This window comes from Salmo salar, chromosome ssa11 (assembly GCF_905237065.1).
Source record: "Salmo salar chromosome ssa11, Ssal_v3.1, whole genome shotgun sequence".
NCBI classification, from domain to species: Eukaryota; Metazoa; Chordata; class Actinopteri; order Salmoniformes; family Salmonidae; genus Salmo; species Salmo salar.
Genome location: NC_059452.1, coordinates 41761248 through 41780720, shown reverse-complemented (window position 1 = coordinate 41780720; position 19473 = coordinate 41761248). Strand labels below are relative to the sequence as shown.

The 19473-nt window shown below is 42.3% G+C and overlaps 1 protein-coding gene across 3 annotated transcripts in view; it reads left to right on the top strand.

Annotated features, from left to right (window-relative positions):
• Window positions 1-530: 530 nt before the first annotated feature.
• The window catches only part of LOC106593578 (dual specificity mitogen-activated protein kinase kinase 5), a 99174-nt gene continuing 80231 nt past the window's right edge, over window positions 531-19473 (top strand). For 2 of the 3 annotated variants that reach the window (XR_006757579.1, XM_045689584.1), the window contains exons 1-4: window positions 531-988; window positions 1110-1158; window positions 4155-4222; window positions 18952-19021. Coding sequence is in view for 2 of the 3 variants with exons in the window: in XM_045689584.1 (XP_045545540.1) it covers window positions 857-988; window positions 1110-1158; window positions 4155-4222; window positions 18952-19021 (319 nt within the window). In the remaining variant the exon portion in view is untranslated. The remainder of the gene's footprint in view (window positions 989-1109; window positions 1159-4154; window positions 4223-18951; window positions 19022-19473) is intronic. The other variant, XM_045689585.1, reaches the window with a different exon arrangement.

The window sequence follows — 19473 nt, the reverse complement described above, 5'->3', positions numbered from 1 at the left end:
AAATATTGGGTTAAGAGACCTTTGTACATAGATGCCACATATCAAGTTTTGTACAGATTGGTCATTCGTTGCCAGAAGAGTAGAGTTTTAAGTGTTTTTCACAAAATTCTAAATGGCGGAAAATCTATAATGGCGGACCTTATGGGTCCCTGAGACAAATGTGTTCCTTGTGAGGAGAGGGAACTAAGTACCAAATTTCATGACTTTAGGTCAAAAGGGGTGATGGGTGTGACTTTTCAAAGTTTTCATTTTCAATCTCGTTATAGCGCCACCATCTGGCCAATCAGTGTAATTCTGTAAATCCCGGATCTCTATGGCAAGACATATCATACACCCACCTTTCACTAACATATTAACGAATAAATTGAGACAGATTCACAGTCCCCTCCCCGAGTTCATTATGTGGGACAATAATTATCTGAACGATTGTAGTCTACAGCGCCAAAGAAACCTATGGCTCCTTCTACAACCATAGAGTCAAAGACCGTGATAGAGTATCCAGCCAGAGTGAAGAGTGGCTCCTAAATCTATATCCGGTTGGAAATACGAAAACTTCCTGTGAACTTCCTGGTTTTGTTTGCATAGTGGCTAACTTTGCTAGCTATGTCATTTCCAACTATTTAAAACGCTCTTTGTATGTCCGTGAGTCAAACGGTGTTGGAAACGTTAAAACGCACTCTCTCATCGACAAGACCTGCAATGGCTTGCTCTTAGTCATGCAAGTAACGTTAGTTGAAATGTAGTAACTGTTAGCTAACGGCTAACTTGACAGCTAATGTAGCTAGGATAGGAATAGGATGTGCTGTTAGGAAGTTAGCCAGCCAACACTGATTATGTTTCTGCTTATTCGTCTGTTATGCTTCTACTTGTTTTAAATAACTTCTGCGCTATGGACACCGAGGGAATAGAGATCCGTATAAAGACTCCCGTCGGGGATATGGACTCATCCGTGGACTGCCCATCACTTTTGAGCTTCAATGACTTGTTGGTGAGCACTAACTTAATTAGCTAGCTACAGTTGCAAAGTTTACAGTTAGCTAGGCTAAGGACCTAGCTAGTTAGCAACTGTTTTGTTTTAACGTTCATGTCTTTCTAAATCTGTTTTGCAGGTCGCTATAAGGGATGTCATGCCCGAAACCACAATCACTGCGTTTGAATGTAAGTTACCTCATGAAAAGATTGACATTCTGAGATTTCATCAGCCTGGTTTCCTGTTGTGGGGACAGTTTTTCACAAACCAAATGTGCAAGTCCGTTTGGCAGACTTCTACCCAACTATGTTTAGTTACAACTGAAAAGCTCAGTCTACTACTACTCAGTTGCTACTTATATTGCCTTTTTGGCTGGTATTGTCCTTAATACCCAATAAGACTGATTGTCTTGAGGAACCACTTCTGGAGGTTTTTGCACACCAAAAGGATCATGTAGGCTATGTTCCTGGGTGCAATTTGCCTCTAGACACTGATCTTGGGTCAGTAGTTTTGCATTTCCCCCACTACTGGTCGTGGTTAGGATGGGGAAGCTGATCCAAGATCGGTACTAGGGGTAAACTTAGCCCGGACCAAGTTTGTGAAGCCTTTACCAGGACCATTAGACTGGCTTCCATTAAAGGCACAATATTTAAACTCCAGTCCTCACGTGTCTGATTTTCTTATCCTGTAACTTTAGGATGAATGAATTGCTTTGTTGGATGTTATACATTGGCTTTCACAGTTACAAAGCAGCCATCTATTTAAAGGCAGACTACTCTGCTAAGGTGCAGAGCTGTGTTTGAGGGTAACACTCCCGGTACAAGTCACATATACAATTCCCCACTGGAGACCAGGGTTCAATCTCTGCATCCACCTTTCCTATTGTGTCCCCCACCTGCCAACCCCCCCCCTCCTCCCCCAACCCCCCTCTGATTTCCATACTGTCTCAATAAAGTGTCAAAATACCCTCCAAAATATATATATATTTGAATACACATCACTGGACCTTGAATGCTGAAGTTAAGCACAGCATTGCTTTGATAGAATCATGTTCTTAACAATTTGCTGTATTGATTTTGTTAAAATGAATCAGTCTCTATTTAAACTATCATGATGATGACACAGCTCAGTAACTACAGTTGTTCATGATAACAGCTCAGTAACTACAGCTGTTAATGATAACACAGCTCAGTAACTACAACAGTTAATGATAACAGCCCAGTAACTACAGCAGTTAATGATAACACAGCTCAGTAACTACAGCTGTTAATAACACAGCTCAGTAACTACAGCTGTTAATAACACAACCCAGTAACTACAGCTGTTAATGATGACACAGCTCAGTAACTACAGTTGTTCATGATAACAGCTCAGTAACTACAGCTGTTAATGATAACACAGCCCAGTAACTACAGCTGTTAATGATGACACAGCTCAGTAACTACAGCTGTTAATGATAACAGCCCAGTATCTACAGCTGTTAATGATAACAGCCCGGTAACTACAGCTGTTAATGATAACACAGCTCAGTAACTACAGCTGTTAATGACGACACAGCCCAGTAACTACAGCTGTTAATGACGACACAGCCCAGTAACTACAGCTGTTAATGATGACACAGCTTAGTAACTACAGCTGTTAATGATAACAGCCCAGTAACTACAGCTGTTAATGATAACAGCCCAGTAACTACAGCTGTTAATGATAACAGCTCAGTAACTACAGCTGTTAATGACGACACAGCTCAGTAACTACAGCTGTTAATGATAACACAGCTCAGTAACTACAGCTGTTAATGACGACACAGCCCAGTAACTACAGCTGTTAATGACGACACAGCCCAGTAACTACAGCTGTTAATGATAACACAGCTCAGTAACTACAGCTGTTAATGATGACACAGCTCAGTAACTACAGCTGTTAATGATAACAGCTCAGTAACTACAGCTGTTAATGATAACAGCCCGGTAACTACAGCAGTTAATGATAACACAGCTCAGTAACTACAGCTGTTAATGATAACACAGCTCAGTAACTACAGCTGTTAATAACACAGCTCAGTAACTACAGCAGTTAATGATAACAGCCCAGTAACTACAGCTGTTAATGATAACAGCTCAGTAACTACAGCTGTTAATGATAACACAGCTCAGTAACTACAGCTGTTAATGACGACACAGCTCAGTAACTACAGCTGTTAATGATAACAGCCCAGTAACTACAGCTGTTAATGATAACACAGCTCAGTAACTACAGCTGTTAATGATAACACAGCTCAGTAACTACAGCTGTTAATGACAACACAGCTCAGTAACTACAGCTGTTAGTGATAACAGCTCAGTAACTACAGCTGTTAATGATAACACAGCTCAGTAACTACAGCTGTTAATGATAACACAGCTCAGTAACTACAGCTGTTAATGACAACACAGCTCAGTAACTACAGCTGTTAATGATAACACAGCCCAGTAACTACAGCAGTTAATGATAACAGCCCAGTAACTACAGCAGTTAATGATAACACAGCTCAGTAACTACAGCTGTTAATAACACAGCTCAGTAACTACAGCTGTTAATAACACAACCCAGTAACTACAGCTGTTAATGATGACACAGCTCAGTAACTACAGTTGTTCATGATAACAGCTCAGTAACTACAGCTGTTAATGATAACACAGCCCAGTAACTACAGCTGTTAATGATGACACAGCTCAGTAACTACAGCTGTTCATGATAACAAGCTCAGTAACTACAGCTGTTAATGATAACACAGCCCAGTAACTACAGCAGTTAATGATAACACAGCTCAGTAACTACATCTGTTAATGATAACACAGCCCAGTAACTACAGCAGTTAATGATGACACAGCTCAGTAACTACAGTTGTTCATGATAACAGCTCAGTAACTACAGCTGTTAATGATAACACAGCTCAGTAACTACAGCTGTTAATGATAACACTGCCCAGTAACTACAGCTGTTAATGACAACACAGCCCAGTAACTACAGCTGTTAATGATAACAGCCCAGTAACTACAGCTGTTAATGGTAACACAGCTCAGTAACTACAGCTGTTAATGATGACACAGCTCAGTAACTACAGCTGTTAATGATAACACAGCCCAGTAACTACAGCTGTTAATGATAACAGCCCAGTAACTACAGCTGTTAATCTATGTTTCAGATGAGGATGAGGTGGGTGATAGAATCACTGTGAGGAGTGATGAAGAACTCAAAGCCATGTTGTCATATGTGAGTATTCTTCTCTTCAACATGAAACTTTGTTGGACACCCATACCCCCAGTTTACCTGACTAGACTCCTATAACAACAGTTTACCTGACTAGACCCCTATAACAACAGTTTACCTGACTAGACCCCTATAACAACAGTTTACCTGACTAGACCCCTATAACAACAGTTTACCTGACTAGACTCCCATACCCCCAGTTTACTTGACTAGAATCCCATAACAACAGTTTACCTGACGAGACTCCCAAACCCCCAGTTTACCTGACTACACTCCTATAACAACGGTTACCTGACTACACTGCCGTAACAACAGTTTACCTGACTACACTGCCGTAACAACAGTTTACCTGACTACACTGCCGTAACAACAGTTTACCTGACTACACTGCCGTAACAACAGTTTACCTGACTACACTGCCGTAACAACAGTTTACCTGACTACACTGCCGTAACAACAGTTTACCTGACTACACTGCCGTAACAGTTTACCTGACTACACTCCTATAGCAACAGTTTACCTGACTACACTCCTATAACAACAGTTTACCTGACTACACTCCTATAACAACAGTTTAGCTGACTACACTCCTATAACAACAGTTTACCTGACGAGACTCCCATACCCCCAGTTTACCTGACTAGACTCATATAACAACAGTTTACCTGACTAGACTCATATAACAACAGTTTACCTGACTAGACCCCTATAACAACAGTGTACCTGACTAGACCCCTATAACAACAGTGTACCTGACTACACTCCTATAACAACAGTTTACCTGACTACACTCCTATAACAACAGTTTACCTGACTACACTCCTATAACAACAGTTTAGCTGACTACACTCCCATAACAACAGTTTACCTGACTACACTCCTATAACAACAGTTTAGCTGACTACACTCCTATAACAACAGTTTACATAACTACACTCCGATAACAACAGTTTACATAACTACACTCCTATAATAACAGTTTACATAACTAGACTCCTGTAACAACAGTTTACCTGTCTACACTCCTATAAGAACAGTTTACCTGACTACACTCCTATAAGAACAGTTTACCTGACTACACTCCCATAACAACAGTTTACCTGACTAGACTCCTTTAACCATAGTTTACCTGACTAGACTCCCATACCCCCAGTTTACCTGACGAGACTCCTATAACAACAGTTTACCTGACTACAGTGCAATAATAACAGTTTACCTGACTACACTGCAATAATAACAGTTTACCTGACTACACTGCAATAACCACAGTTTATCTGACTACACTCCTATAACAGCAGTTTACCTGACTACAGTCATATAACAACCGTTTACCTGACTACACTCCTATAAAAACAGTTTACCTGACTACACTGCCGTAACAACAGTTTACCTGACTACACTGCCGTAACAACAGTTTACCTGACTACACTGCCGTAACAACAGTTTACCTGACTACACTGCCGTAACAACAGTTTACCTGACTACACTGCCGTAACAACAGTTTACCTGACTACACTCCTATAGCAACTGTTTACCTGACTACACTCCTATAACAACAGTTTACCTGACTACACTCCTATAACAACAGTTTACATAACTACACTCCTATAACAACAGTTTACATAACTACACTCCTATAATAACAGTTTACATAACTAGACTCCTGTAACAACAGTTTACCTGACTACACTCCTATAAGAACAGTTTACCTGACTACACTCTTATAACAACAGTTTACCTGACTACACTCCCATAACAACAGTTTACCTGACTAGACTCCTTTAACCACAGTTTACCTGACTAGACTCCCATACCCCCAGTTTACCTGACGAGAGTCCTATAACAACAGTTTACCTGACTACACTCCTATAACAACAGTTTACCTGACTACACTCCTATAACAACAGTTTACCTGACTACACTGCAATAATAACAGTTTACCTGACTACACTGCCATAACCACAGTTTATCTGACTACACTCCTATAACAACCGTTTACCTGACTACAGTCATATAACAACCGTTCACCTGACTACACTCCTATAACAACAGTTTACCTGACTACACTCCTATAACAACAGTTTACCTGACTACACTGCCGTAACAACAGTTTACCTGACTACACTGCCGTAACAACAGTTTACCTGACTTCACTGCCGTAACAACAGTTTACCTGACTACACTTCCGTAACAACAGTTTACCTGACTACACTGCCGTAACAACAGTTTACCTGACTACACTGCCGTAACAACAGTTTACCTGACTACACTGCCGTAACAACAGTCTACCTGACTACACTGCCGTAACAACCGTTTACCTGACTACACTGCGTAACAACAGTTTACCTGACTAGACTCCTATAACAACAGTTTACCTGACTAGACTCCTATAACAACAGTTTACCTGACAAGACTCCTATAACAGTTTACATGACTAGACTCCTTTAACCACAGTTTACCTGACTTGACTCCCATAACCCCAGTTTACCTGACGAGAGTCCTATAACAACAGTTTACCTGACTACACTCCTATAACAACAGTTTACCTGACTACACTGCAATAATAACAGTTTACTTGACTACACTGCCATAACCACAGTTTATCTGACTACACTGCCATAACCACAGTTTATCTGACTACACTCCTATAACAACAGTTTACCTGACTACACTGCAATAATAACAGTTTACCTGACTACACTGCCATAACCACAATTTATCTGACTACACTCCCATAACAACAGTTTACCTGACTACACTCCTATAACAACAGTTTACCTGACTACACTTCCGTAACAACAGTTTACCTGACTACACTGCCGTAACAACAGTTTACCTGACTACACTGCCGTAACAACAGTTTACCTGACTACACTGCCGTAACAACAGTTTACCTGACTACATTGCCGTAACAACAGTTTACCTGACTACACTGCCGTAACAACAGTTTACCTGACTACACTGCCGTAACAACAGTTTACCTGACTAGACTCCTATAACAACCGTTTACCTGACTACAGTCATATAACAACCGTTTACCTGACTACACTCCTATAACAACAGTTTACCTAACTACACTCCTATAACAACCGTTTACCTAACTACACTCCTATAACAACAGTTTACCTGACTACACTGCCGTAACAACAGTTTACCTGACTACACTGCCGTAACAACAGTTTACCTGACTACACTTCCGTAACAACAGTTTACCTGACTACACTGCCGTAACAACAGTTTACCTGACTAGACTCCTATAACAACAGTTTACCTGACTACACTGCCGTAACAACAGTTTACCTGACTACACTCCTATAACAACAGTTTACCTGACTACACTGCCGTAACAACAGTTTACCTGACTACACTTCCGTAACAACAGTTTACCTGACTACACTGCCGTAACAACAGTTTACCTGACTACACTGCCGTAACAACAGTTTACCTGACTACACTGCCGTAACAACAGTTTACCTGACTACACTTCCGTAACAACAGTTTACCTGACTACACTGCCGTAACAACAGTTTACCTGACTAGACTCCTATAACAACAGTTTACCTGACTAGACTCCAATAACAACAGTTTACCTGACTAGACTCCTATAACAACAGTTTACCTGACTAGACTCCCATAACAACAGTTTACCTGACTAGACTCTTTTAACCACAGTTTACCTGACTTGACTCCCATACCCCCAGTTTACCTGACGAGAGTCCTATAACAACAGTTTACCTGACTACACTCCTATAACAACCGTTTACCTGACTACAGTCATATAACATCCGTTTACCTGACTACAGTCATATAACAACCGTTTACCTGACTACAGTCATATAACAACCGTTTACCTGACTACAGTCATATAACAACCGTTTACCTGACTACACTCCTATAACAACCGTTTACCTGACTACACTCCTATAACAACCGTTTACCTGACTACACTCCTATAACAACCGTTTACCTGACTACACTCCTATAACAACCGTTTACCTGACTACACTCCTATAACAACAGTTTACCTGACTACACTGCTGTAACAACAGTTTACCTGACTAAATCAAATCAAATCAAATGTATTTATATAGCCCTTCGTACATCAGCTGATATCTCAAAGGGCTGTACAGAATCCCAGCCTAAAACCCCAAACAGCAAGCAATGCATGTGAAAGAAGCACGGTGGCTAGGAAAAACTCCCTAGGAAAAACTCCCTAGAAAGGCCAAAAACCTAGGAAGAAACCTAGAGAGGAACCAGGCTATGAGGGGTGGCCAGTCCTCTTCTGGCTGTGCCGGGTGGATATTATAACAGAACATGGTCAAGATGTTAAAATGTTCATAAATGACCAGCATGGTCAAATAATAATAATCATAGTAGTTGTCGAGGGTGCAACAAGCACGTCCGGTGAACAGGTCAGGGTTCCATAGCCGCAGGCAGAACAGTTGAAACTGGAGCAGCAGCACGGCCAGGTGGACTGGGGACAGCAAGGAGTCATCATGCCAGGTAGTCCTGAGGCATGGTCCTAGGGCTCAGGTCCTCCGAGAGAAAGAAAGAAAGAGAGAATTAGAGAGAGCATATTTAAATTCACACAGGACACCGGATAAGACAAGAGAAATACTCCAGATGTAATAGACTGACCCTAGCCCCCCGACACATAAACTACTGCAGCATAAATACTGGAGGCTGAGACAGGAGGGATCAGAAGACACTGTGGCCCCATCCGATGATACCCCCGGACAGGGCCAAACAGGCAGGATATAACCCCACCCACTTTGCCAAAGCACAGCCCCCACACCACTAGAGGGATGTCTCCAACCACCAACTTACCGTCCTAAGACAAGGCCGAGTATAGCCCACAACGATCTCCGCCATGGCACAACCAAAGGGGGGGCGCCAACCCAGACAGGAAGACCACGTCAGTGACTCAACCCACTCAAGTGACGCACCCCTCCCATGGACGGCATGGAAGAACACCAGTAAGCCAGTGACTCAGCCCCTGTAAAAGGGTTAGAGGCAGAGAATCCCAGTGGAAAGAGGGGAACCGGCAAGGCAGAGACAGCAAGGGCAGTTCGTTGCTCCAGCCTTTCCGTTCACCTTCACACTCCTGGGCCGGACTATACTTAATCATAGGACCCACTGAAGAGATATGTCTTCAGTAAAGACTTAAAGGTTGAGACTGAGTCTGCGTCTCTCACATTGGTAGGCAGACCATTCCATAAAAATGGAGCTCTATAGGAGAAAGCCCTACCTCCAGCCGTTTGCTTAGAAATTCTAGGGACAATTAGGAGGCCTGCGTCTTGTGACCGTAGCGTACGTGTAGGTATGTACGGCAGGACCAAATCGGAAAGATAGGTAGGAGCAAGCCCATGTAATACTTTGTAGGTTAGCAGTAAAACCTTGAAATCAGCCCTTGCCTTAACAGGAAGCCAGTGTAGGGAGGCTAGCACTGGAGTAATATGATCAAATTTTTTGGTTCTAGTCAGGATTCTAGCAGCCGTATTTAGCACTAACTGAAGTTTATTTAGTGCTTTATCCGGGTAGCCGGAAAGTAGAGCATTGCAGTAGTCCAGCCTAGAAGTAACAAAAGCATGGATTAATTTTACAGCATAATTTTTGGACAGAAAGTTTCAGATTTTTGCAATGTTACGTAGATGGTAAAAAGCTGTCCTTGAAACAGTCTTGATATGTTCTTCAAAAGAGAGATCAGGGTCCAGAGTAACGCCGAGGTCCTTCACAGTTTTATTTGAGACGACTGTACAACCATCCAGATTAATTGTCAGATTCAACAGAAGATCTCTTTGTTTCTTGGGACCTAGAACAAGCATCTCTGTTTTTGTCCGAGTTTAAAAGTAGAAAGTTTGCAGCCATCCACTTCTTTATGTCTGAAACACAGGCTTCTAGCGAGGGCAATTTTGGGGCTTCACCGTGTTTCATTGAAATGTACAGCTGTGTGTCGTCCGCATAGCAGTGAAATTTAACATTATGTTTTCGAATGACATCCCCAAGAGGTAAAATATATAGTGAAAACAATAGTGGTCCTAAAACGGAACCTTGAGGAACACCGAAATATACAATTGATTTGTCAGAGGACAAACCATTCACAGAGACAAACTGATATCTTTCCGACAGATAAGATCTAAACCAGGCCAGAACTTGTCCATGTAGACCAATTTGGGTTTCCAATCTCTCCAAAAGAATGTGGTGATCGATGGTATCAAAAGCGGTACTAAGATCTAGAAGCAGAAGGACAGTTGCAGAGCCTCGGTCTGACGTCATTAAAAGGTCATTTACCACCTTCACAAGTGCAGTCTCAGTGCTATGATGGGGTCTAAAACCAGACTGAAGCGTTTCGTATACATTGTTTGTCTTCAGGAAGGCAGTGAGTTGCTGCGCAACAGCTTTTTCTAAAATTTTTGAGAGGAATGGAAGATTCGATATAGGCCGATAGTTTTTTATAATTTCTGGGTCAAGATTCGGCTTTTTCAAGAGAGGCTTTATTACTGCCACTTTTAGTGAGCTTGGTACACATCCGGTGGATAGAGAGCCGTTTATTATGTTCAACATAGGAGGGCCAAGCACAGGAAGCAGCTCTTTCAGTAGTTTAGTTGGAATAGGGTCCAGTATGCTGCTTGAGGGTTTAGAGGCCATGATTATTTTCATCATTGTGTCAAGAGATATAGTACTAAAACACTTTAGTATCTCCCTTGATCCTAGGTCCTGGCAGAGTTGTGCAGACTCAGTACAATGCAGATTTAAAGAGGAGGCCGTAATTTGCTTTCTAATGATCATGATCTTTTCCTCAAAGAAGTTCATAAATTTATTACTGCTGAAGTAAAAGCCATCCTCCATTTGCGAATGCTGCTTTTTAGTTAGCTTTGCGACAGTATCAAAAAGAAATTTCGGATTGTTCTTATTTTCCTCAATTAAGTTGGAAAAATAGGATGATCGAGCAGCAGTGAGGGCTCTTCGATACTGCACGGTACTGTCTTTCCAAGCTAGTGGGAAGACTTCCAGTTTGGTGTGGCGCCATTTCCGTTCCAATTTTCTGGAAGCTTGCTTCAGAGCTCGTGTATTTTCTGTATACCAGGGAGCTAGTTTCTTATGACAGATGTTTTTAGTTTTTAGGGGTGCCACTGCATCTAGGGTATTGCGCAAGGTTAAATTGAGTTCCTCGGTTAGGTGGTTAACTGATTTTTGTCCTCTGACATCCTTGGGTAGGCAGAGGGAGTCTGGAAGGGCATCAAGGAATCTTTGGGTTGTCTGAGAATTTATAGCACGACTTTTAATGCTCCTTGGTTGGGGTCTGAGCAGATTATTTGTTGCAAACGCAATAAAATGGTGGTCCGATAATCCAGGATTATGAGGAAAAACATTAAGATCCACAACATTTATTCCATGGGACAAAACTAGGTCCAGAGTATGACTGTGGCAGTGAGTAGGTCCAGAGACATGTTGGACAAAACCCACTGAGTCGATGATGGCTCCGAAAGCCTTTTGGAGTGGGTCTGTGGACTTTTCCATGTGAATGTTAAAGTCACCAAAAATTTGAATATTATCTGCTATGACTACAAGATCTGATAGGAATTCAGGGAACTCAGTGAGGAACACTGCATATGGCCCAGGAGGCCTGTAAACAGTAGCTATAAAAAGTGATTGAGTAGGCTGCATAGATTTCATGACTAGAAGCTCAAAAGACGAAAACGTCATTGTTTTTTTTTTGTAAATTTAAATTTGCTATCATAAATGTTAGCAACACCTCCGCCTTTGCCGGATGCACGGGGGGTATGGTCACTAGTGTAACCAGGGGGTGAGGCCTCATTTAACACAGTAAATTCATCAGGCTTAAGCCATGTTTCAGTCAGGCCAATCACATCAAGATTATGATCAGTGATTAGTTCATTGACTATAACTGCCTTGGAAGTGAGGGATCTAACATTAAGTAACCCAATTTTGAGATGTGAGGTATCACAATCTCTTTCAATAATGGCAGGAATGGAGGAGGTCTTTATACTAGTGAGATTGCTAAAGCGAACACCGCCATCTTTAATTTTGCCCAACCTAGATCGAGGCACAGACACGGTCTCAATGGGGAAAGCTGAGCTGACTACACTGACTGTGCTAGTGGCAGAGTCCACTAAACTAGCAGGCTGGCTAACAGCCTGCTGCCTGGCCTGCACCCTATTTCATTGTGGAGCTAGAGGAGTTAGAGCCCTGACTACACTGCCGTAACAACAGTTTACCTGACTACACTGCCGTAACAACAGTTACCTGACTACACTGCCGTAACAACAGTTTACCTGACTACACTGCCGTAACAACAGTTTACCTGACTACACTGCCGTAACAACAGTTTACCTGACTACACTTCCGTAACAACAGTTTACCTGACTACACTGCCGTAACAACAGTTTACCTGACTACACTGCCGTAACAACAGTTTACCTGACTACACTGCCGTAACAACAGTTTACCTGACTACACTCCTGTAACAACAGTTTACCTGACTACACTCCTATAACAACAGTTTACCTGACTAAGGGGATGTTTAGTCTAGGTGTGGGTTTTCCTTGTGCCAAGTGTTATAATCAAGAAGGACAAATCATTGAAGTGTTTTCTCCTGCATTTTAGTTTTTGGTCCAGTACACAAGTAACGTTCAGAAGTAGCGTTCACAAGTAGCGTTCACAAGTAACGTTCAGAAGTAACGTACACAAGTAAGACAGTAATTGTTTATGACACATCAACATTAATAACAAAAGTTGGTGTAACCGTTTACATTTTAGGGGTGAACCTTGTGGACGTTGCAGAGGTGAGCTGAGTTCTTCTGGTATTTACAGAGGTCCCAACTTGTAATTACGTTTCCTTTCACATCCTTTAAAAAAATACAAATGAACAGTAACATGATATGATATAGACTAATTAAAGTTACATTGACAAATAAAAATGCAAATGAAACCCCCTAAAAAGTCTATTTTCTGGTGTGGGTGTTTTTGATTGAGATGACAGCCTTTGTGTTGAATGAGTGTTTCTATGGCCAAAGATTGAAAATAACACTGCATTTGGAAAATAAATGATCTCCTGTTGAAGAATTGTTAAAAATGGAATAAAGTAAATATAATTACTGACCCCGGTATACCATTGAGGCAGCAATTATAACCTTCTTTTTCACTCCGCTATTGAGTGTTTTTTGTTGAAGGGGGGAAGCTATTAAAAATCTATTACGGCATATCTTTTCACCCAGGGCCACAGTGTGCTCATTGCTAAGCAGACTGGTAAAGATGACAAGTAACTCTACATATTTCTGCCTTTCTGTCTCCTACAACAAAGCACTGTATGTGGGCGATTCCACCCCAGCAGGAGCAGAACATATTTTTACTATCTAGGATTGTTCTAGCAATTCTTACATAGAAACTTCGTTGGGAGGAAGGATGTCTGACGTGTTTTAATTTATTTTTTTTACATTTGTGCCACGTTTGAGAAAATCCTGATGAATGTGGCCGTTGTAAACCCTTTTTAAACCTTTACAATCCCCCTGTAAGACCTTATGATCCATGAACCATACATGTTACACTCCTTATAGTCTGCTTTAACATATGGAGTATATCCTCATTCTTATGCACATTTATTCAACATAAAATAATATAAATATTTCGGCAAAATCAAAAAGGGCACTTTTGAGATTTACATTTTAAATAAATGAATGTGGCCATTTTTATTTCCGAATGGGGACATTTGTTAGAGCACACTATATGGAGTATAAAGCCACCAACATGTACGGTTCATAGATCCTGAGGTCTTACAGGAAGCATGTATAGGTCTATACAATGGCCACTTTCATCATGATTTTCTTATTAAACACAAAATGTAAAAAAAACATATCAAACATCCTTCCTCCTAATGAAGTTCCTATGTGAGAATTACCAGAACATAACAAAAATATTTTCCACTCCCGCTAACGTGGAATCGCACCTGTCTGATGTGCCAATCGGTGTAGTCATGGTAACATGTGACCTTTTTGGCAAGTGCCGCCAACCTTCAGTCCTCTGCATTGGACCGGGTTTAGGCAAAAGAGTGACAACAATAAAAAAATAAAGATATGTTATTGACTTCACCAAGGTTATGAAGGGAATTAGACATGTCAACACGTTTTACTTCAGAGTTTGAGCTCAAATGGAGAGAGAAGTGAGGCTTTGTATACCCATTTAAAATGCCTCATGGACGTATGTACCCTATACATCTATGCCTTCATGTTGATGAAGTAACAGTACACTCAAATGTGTTATGTAGACTATAGAAACCTATCTGTTGAATAGAGGCTATACTTGTGTTTGGAACACATCTCTCCTGTTTTTTTGTCTTGTTGATTTACTTTTCAAGTCCCCCCACCAGCTTCCCCCTCCCCCGCGTGATGTTACCATCTTCCTTCATAGTTACTGTTCACATCACGGACATTAAGAGTAATGACTTGTAATGGGCTTCTTCACGAGGTACACTGAAAAGCTAAATGAACTATCCATTTTTATTATTTATTATTCAGTACTTAAAGTTTCGCCTCATTAAAAAGCAGGCCCCCCTGGGCGGAGAATATTTGTCAAAATCTACTCTTCATCTGGGGATGTCTTTTACCCCCCATCAGCTTACAATGATGGCGCTGTAGCCACAGGCTGAATTCCCTCTGTTTCAGCGCCTTTATTACTCCTTCGTCTTGGATGCTTTGTTGTCATTGGGTATCATTGGCTATCCCAGGGTTTGCTGGTGCTAGTGTGAAGCTGATTGAACGGGCAGAGTGGCCTAGACAGCTGTAGTGGTGTCGAGCTGTAGTGAGAGGGACGACGGGAAACATATTGACCTTGCCTTGATTGATATACAAGTCCCTCACCCTCAGGGGATACTTTTTTTACTATTTTCTCCCACTCAAATCAAACCAAATGAAGTTGTATTGGTCAAATGCGCCGAATACAACAGGTATAGACTTTTTACAATGAAATGCTTACTTATGAGACCATTCTCAACAGTGTAGAGTTAAAAAGGAGGACAAATAAAGGAAGCAGAATTAAAACAATAATGAGGCTATATATAAGGAGTACCAGTACTGAGTCCATGTGCAGGGGTACCAGGTAGTTTAGGTAATAATGAGGCTATAAGGAGTACCCGTACTGAGTCAATGTGGAGGGGTACCAGGTAGTTTAGGTAATACAGTATCTACATGTGGGTAATAATAAACAGAGTAGCAGCAGCCTACCTGAAAGTAAGTGTGTGTGTGTGTGTGTGGGTGTCAGTGTAGTATGTGTTGGTAGAGTCTTGAGTGTGCATAGAGCCGGTGCAAGGTAGTTTGTGTTTGAGGAGGAAGTTGAGCAGAAATATTGGTGTGGCAGGATGAGCTATTTGTGTGGACCGTTTGGGCACTTAAACCTCGCCAAGTGTACACATGGTTTAAGATGGACGCTAGCAGAGGTGGGAAGTTAATAGAGTTTTATTGGAGACGTTTGACCCTGACTGATTCAGCCATTATGGATCATTTGAATTCACCATAAGTCTGGCAGTTGACTTTGAGCGCTACAATGACACTAGCAGACAGACTGCAAAGATGAGGCTCATCACTGAGGGAAGTGAATGAGATATATCATGAAGAAATCAAGTGGTTTTACTTCTTTTGTCAAGTTATGTGATACATTTACTCTTGAGATGCAGTAAATCTTTGTGAAATGCGATGAATTGGTGTTTTCGCCCTTAACACAAGTGGCTTTCAATAGTTCTCTATCATAGTGGCTGTTCATCAATGAAAGAGCTAATTTCATCTCAGCAGGAACATAATCACACAGATTAGCTCTATCGCCTGGTTGGTGTGTGTTATTGGCTGAATCCCACCTTACCTGCTCCACTTCTATGTTTCACATCTCCAAACTCACTCAAATATTTGCTTTCATACGACACAACATTCCCCACCGCCACTGACACAAAAACACATTGCTTCGTCCACATATTTTCAGATGCTGCACAACAAATCTCCAATCTCTCGGTAAAGGAATTCGGGCCCCCTATAATGGCTTTCTGCTCCTCTCGGGACGAGCGTGTCTGGCGAAAAGCTGCTGATTGCCAGGAAAAATTGTAATACAGGTATATAATATATGCGAGGCAAGCTTCCCGGGCGTCTTATGCAAGGGTTATGCATTTCAGCAATCCATTTGTATTCATATTCAAGCATATGGGCTTCTTTGGTTGGCTGCTATGGCCGTTTGGCCTCCGTAGAGACCCAGGTGCATTCTGCCTGGCTGTCGTTAATTCCAGATGACTGGATAGCCATTGTGCAAAATGAATATGAATTAACAGAGGCCAATGTATTAGGTGCGTAAGGGGGGGAAATTCATTAGGTACCTATCCTCAACACTGTTTCAGAGTAGGAGTGATGAACTACCATTTAATCCATTTCATCTCATATAATTGTCATTTAAAAGGCCAAACAAATCATCTAAAACACTTTAACAGGGCTGTGACGGTCATGGAACTCTAGATGGCTGTAATTGGTCTCATAGCAAAAAACACACATTTTCTCCTTTCCTCAGCTCCTGTGTGCTGCCATAGATATATCATTAATAGAACAGGCATCAAGTCAATAATGGCATAATGTGGGCCAGGTGCCATTTTGAGGAGCAAAGCAGGAAGTGTGTCCATCAATATGTGCTGTGATTTGTTGATTCAACTTAACTGAAATAATACCTTCTATTGTATGAGCCACATCAGTTAACATCATTTAAATTAACATTCTACATTACCATGGCAATTATTGCGTCATAATACCAGCCATCGCCAGTGTACTCATGAGTTTACCAGTCAAATTGCCAGAGTTAGAGGTTCCAAGCCTGTTCTATTTATTATATTTCTATGTGTGCTGCTGCTGCTGCAGGGAGAGGATTGTTGTCTAGGCAACCCAAGACTTGTTCGCTACAAAATCAAGGAGCAACAAAGTTCCATCACATTGTTAAAAGTCCATGTTACCACAGGAACGGACTCAACCACACCAAAGCCTGGCCGTCCCGTCTTCAGTCAGCTGTTCTTCAAATGGTTATGACGGTCTTCACCCATAACCGTCGGTTACACAATTATACGGTAATTGTGCCAGCCCTACCCTTGAATTTGATATGCACCTATCAATTAATTAGCATCATGTCAATCTTAAACCATCTTCTGTGTATGACTCTCTAAGGACTTTTATTTTGAAAGCCAGACAAAAAATAAATAAAAAAACACATCCTTTGGTATGCGAGTCCTGTGAGACAAGCCAGTCTTCCAGGCAACTCTAATCATTGCTCGGCACCTTGAATGGCTTGGAGCCGCCGTTGTGAAAGTTAAAGCCTGACCCGTGTCAGCTCGTCTACCACGTGACCTCATTCCCCTCCTCCTATCATATGCCCCCGGAGGTAGCAGCCCTAATTGCATCCCGTGCTCTCTTGTTCCCCCTCCTCGTCTGCTAATGATGATGAGCTTCCTGCAGCCTGGGCCTGCGCTCTCTCCCCTCTCTCTCTCCTCTCTCTCTCTCCTCTCTCTCTTCTCTCTCCCCTCTCTCTTCTCTCTCTCCCCTGTCCCCCTAGGCTGAGCGATGGTATTTGTGATCCGACGCTGTTTAGTTATTGGCCAACAAAGGGGAATGTCTTTTAATACACCTTTTAAAAGATTAGGTGGTAATTGTTGCGGTCTTAATCAATAGGGTAGCAGAGTGGAAAATTAAAGGTGTGTGTGAAAGTGTGTGAGAGAGAGAGAGAGCATGTTGCTGTGTTAGTCCTATTGTTCCTGTTCAGCCTAGTGACAACACCGGAGGGCAAGTGGAGGGATGGGACCTGAGGAGAGGCTGACAGTGATAAATAGGCCTTTTAATAACAGCTGTGCCTCTTGGGGAGCCGTTCAGATCCATTCTGATTCCAAGCTGGCCCTGCCCATCTACATTTAAATATCTACAGTGATATGCACATCTATACTAGAAAGGAAATGTATAAACATCAGAGTTTGTTAGGTTTTTATACACTGACTGACTCATGGAAAAACTGAGCCTTAATCTGTCACACACATTTCTAGCCACCCCCTGCAATTATCCATCTGCGTCTGTGCTTATGGGCCTGATTGTCAGGGACAAGGCCGTATGGGCCTGATTGTCAGGGACAAGGCCTTATGGGCCTGATTGTCAGGGACAAGGCCTTATGGGCCTGATTGTCAGGGACAAGGCCTCTATTGACATTTACAAAGGTCTCAAACCTCCAAAGAAGGGGGTGGGGTTAAACACACACTCACATGCACATTTTTTAACAGATGGTTTAGTTAACTGAAACATGAATTGCAATGTTGCTTTGGCAGGAGTCTCCAAGGTGTGTGTGTGTGTGTGTGTGTGTGTGTGTGTGTGTGTGTGTGTGTGTGTGTGTGTGTGTGTGTGTGTGTGTGTGTGTGTGTGTGTGTGTGTGTGTGTGTGTGTGTGTGTGTGAGAGATCCCAACAGGGTCTAACTGACTGTACGGTGAGCTGATGACCTGGAGAGGAGAAGGTTGATGCTACAGCCGTTCCTGAACTAGCCCACAGGGCACTAGACTGTACCTGCAGCAGCTGTCAACACAGCATGTGTTTGTTGTAGACTATGCTCTTCTCACCACCCTGGTGTTGATAAAACATTTGGTTAAAAAGGATTTACGTTCTCTATCCTCCTCTTCCTCACTGATGATTATTGGGTATCTCTTCCTTTCTCTCCTCAGTACTGCAATAATGTGAAGGAGCAGCGGATGAATGGCCTACTGCCTGAGCCTCTCCAGATATTTCCTCGAGGTATGTTGTGTCTGTGTTCTGAGCACTACAAACTTAGTTTTCTAAGCTCTGTGACGAGATCACAGTTCATTGATGGGGAGGGATGTTGGCTGTGTAGAGAGACTGGGTTCTGGGGCGAGAGAGAGACTGGGTTCTGGGGCGAGATAGAGACTGGCTTCTGGGGTGAGATAGAGACTGGGTTCTGGGGTGAGAGCGAGACTGGCTTCTGGGGTGAGATAGAGACTGGGTTCTGGGGAGAGATAGAGACTGGGTTCTGGGGCGAGATAGAGACTGGGTTCTGGGGCGAGAGAGAGACTGGGTGCTGGGGCGAGAGAGAGACTGGGTGCTGGGGTGAGAGAGAGACTGGGTTCTGGGGCGAGAGAGAGACTGGGTGCTGGGGCGAGAGATAGACTGGGTTCTGGGGTGAGAGAGAGACTGGGTGCCGGGGTGAGAGAGAGACTGGGTGCCGGGGT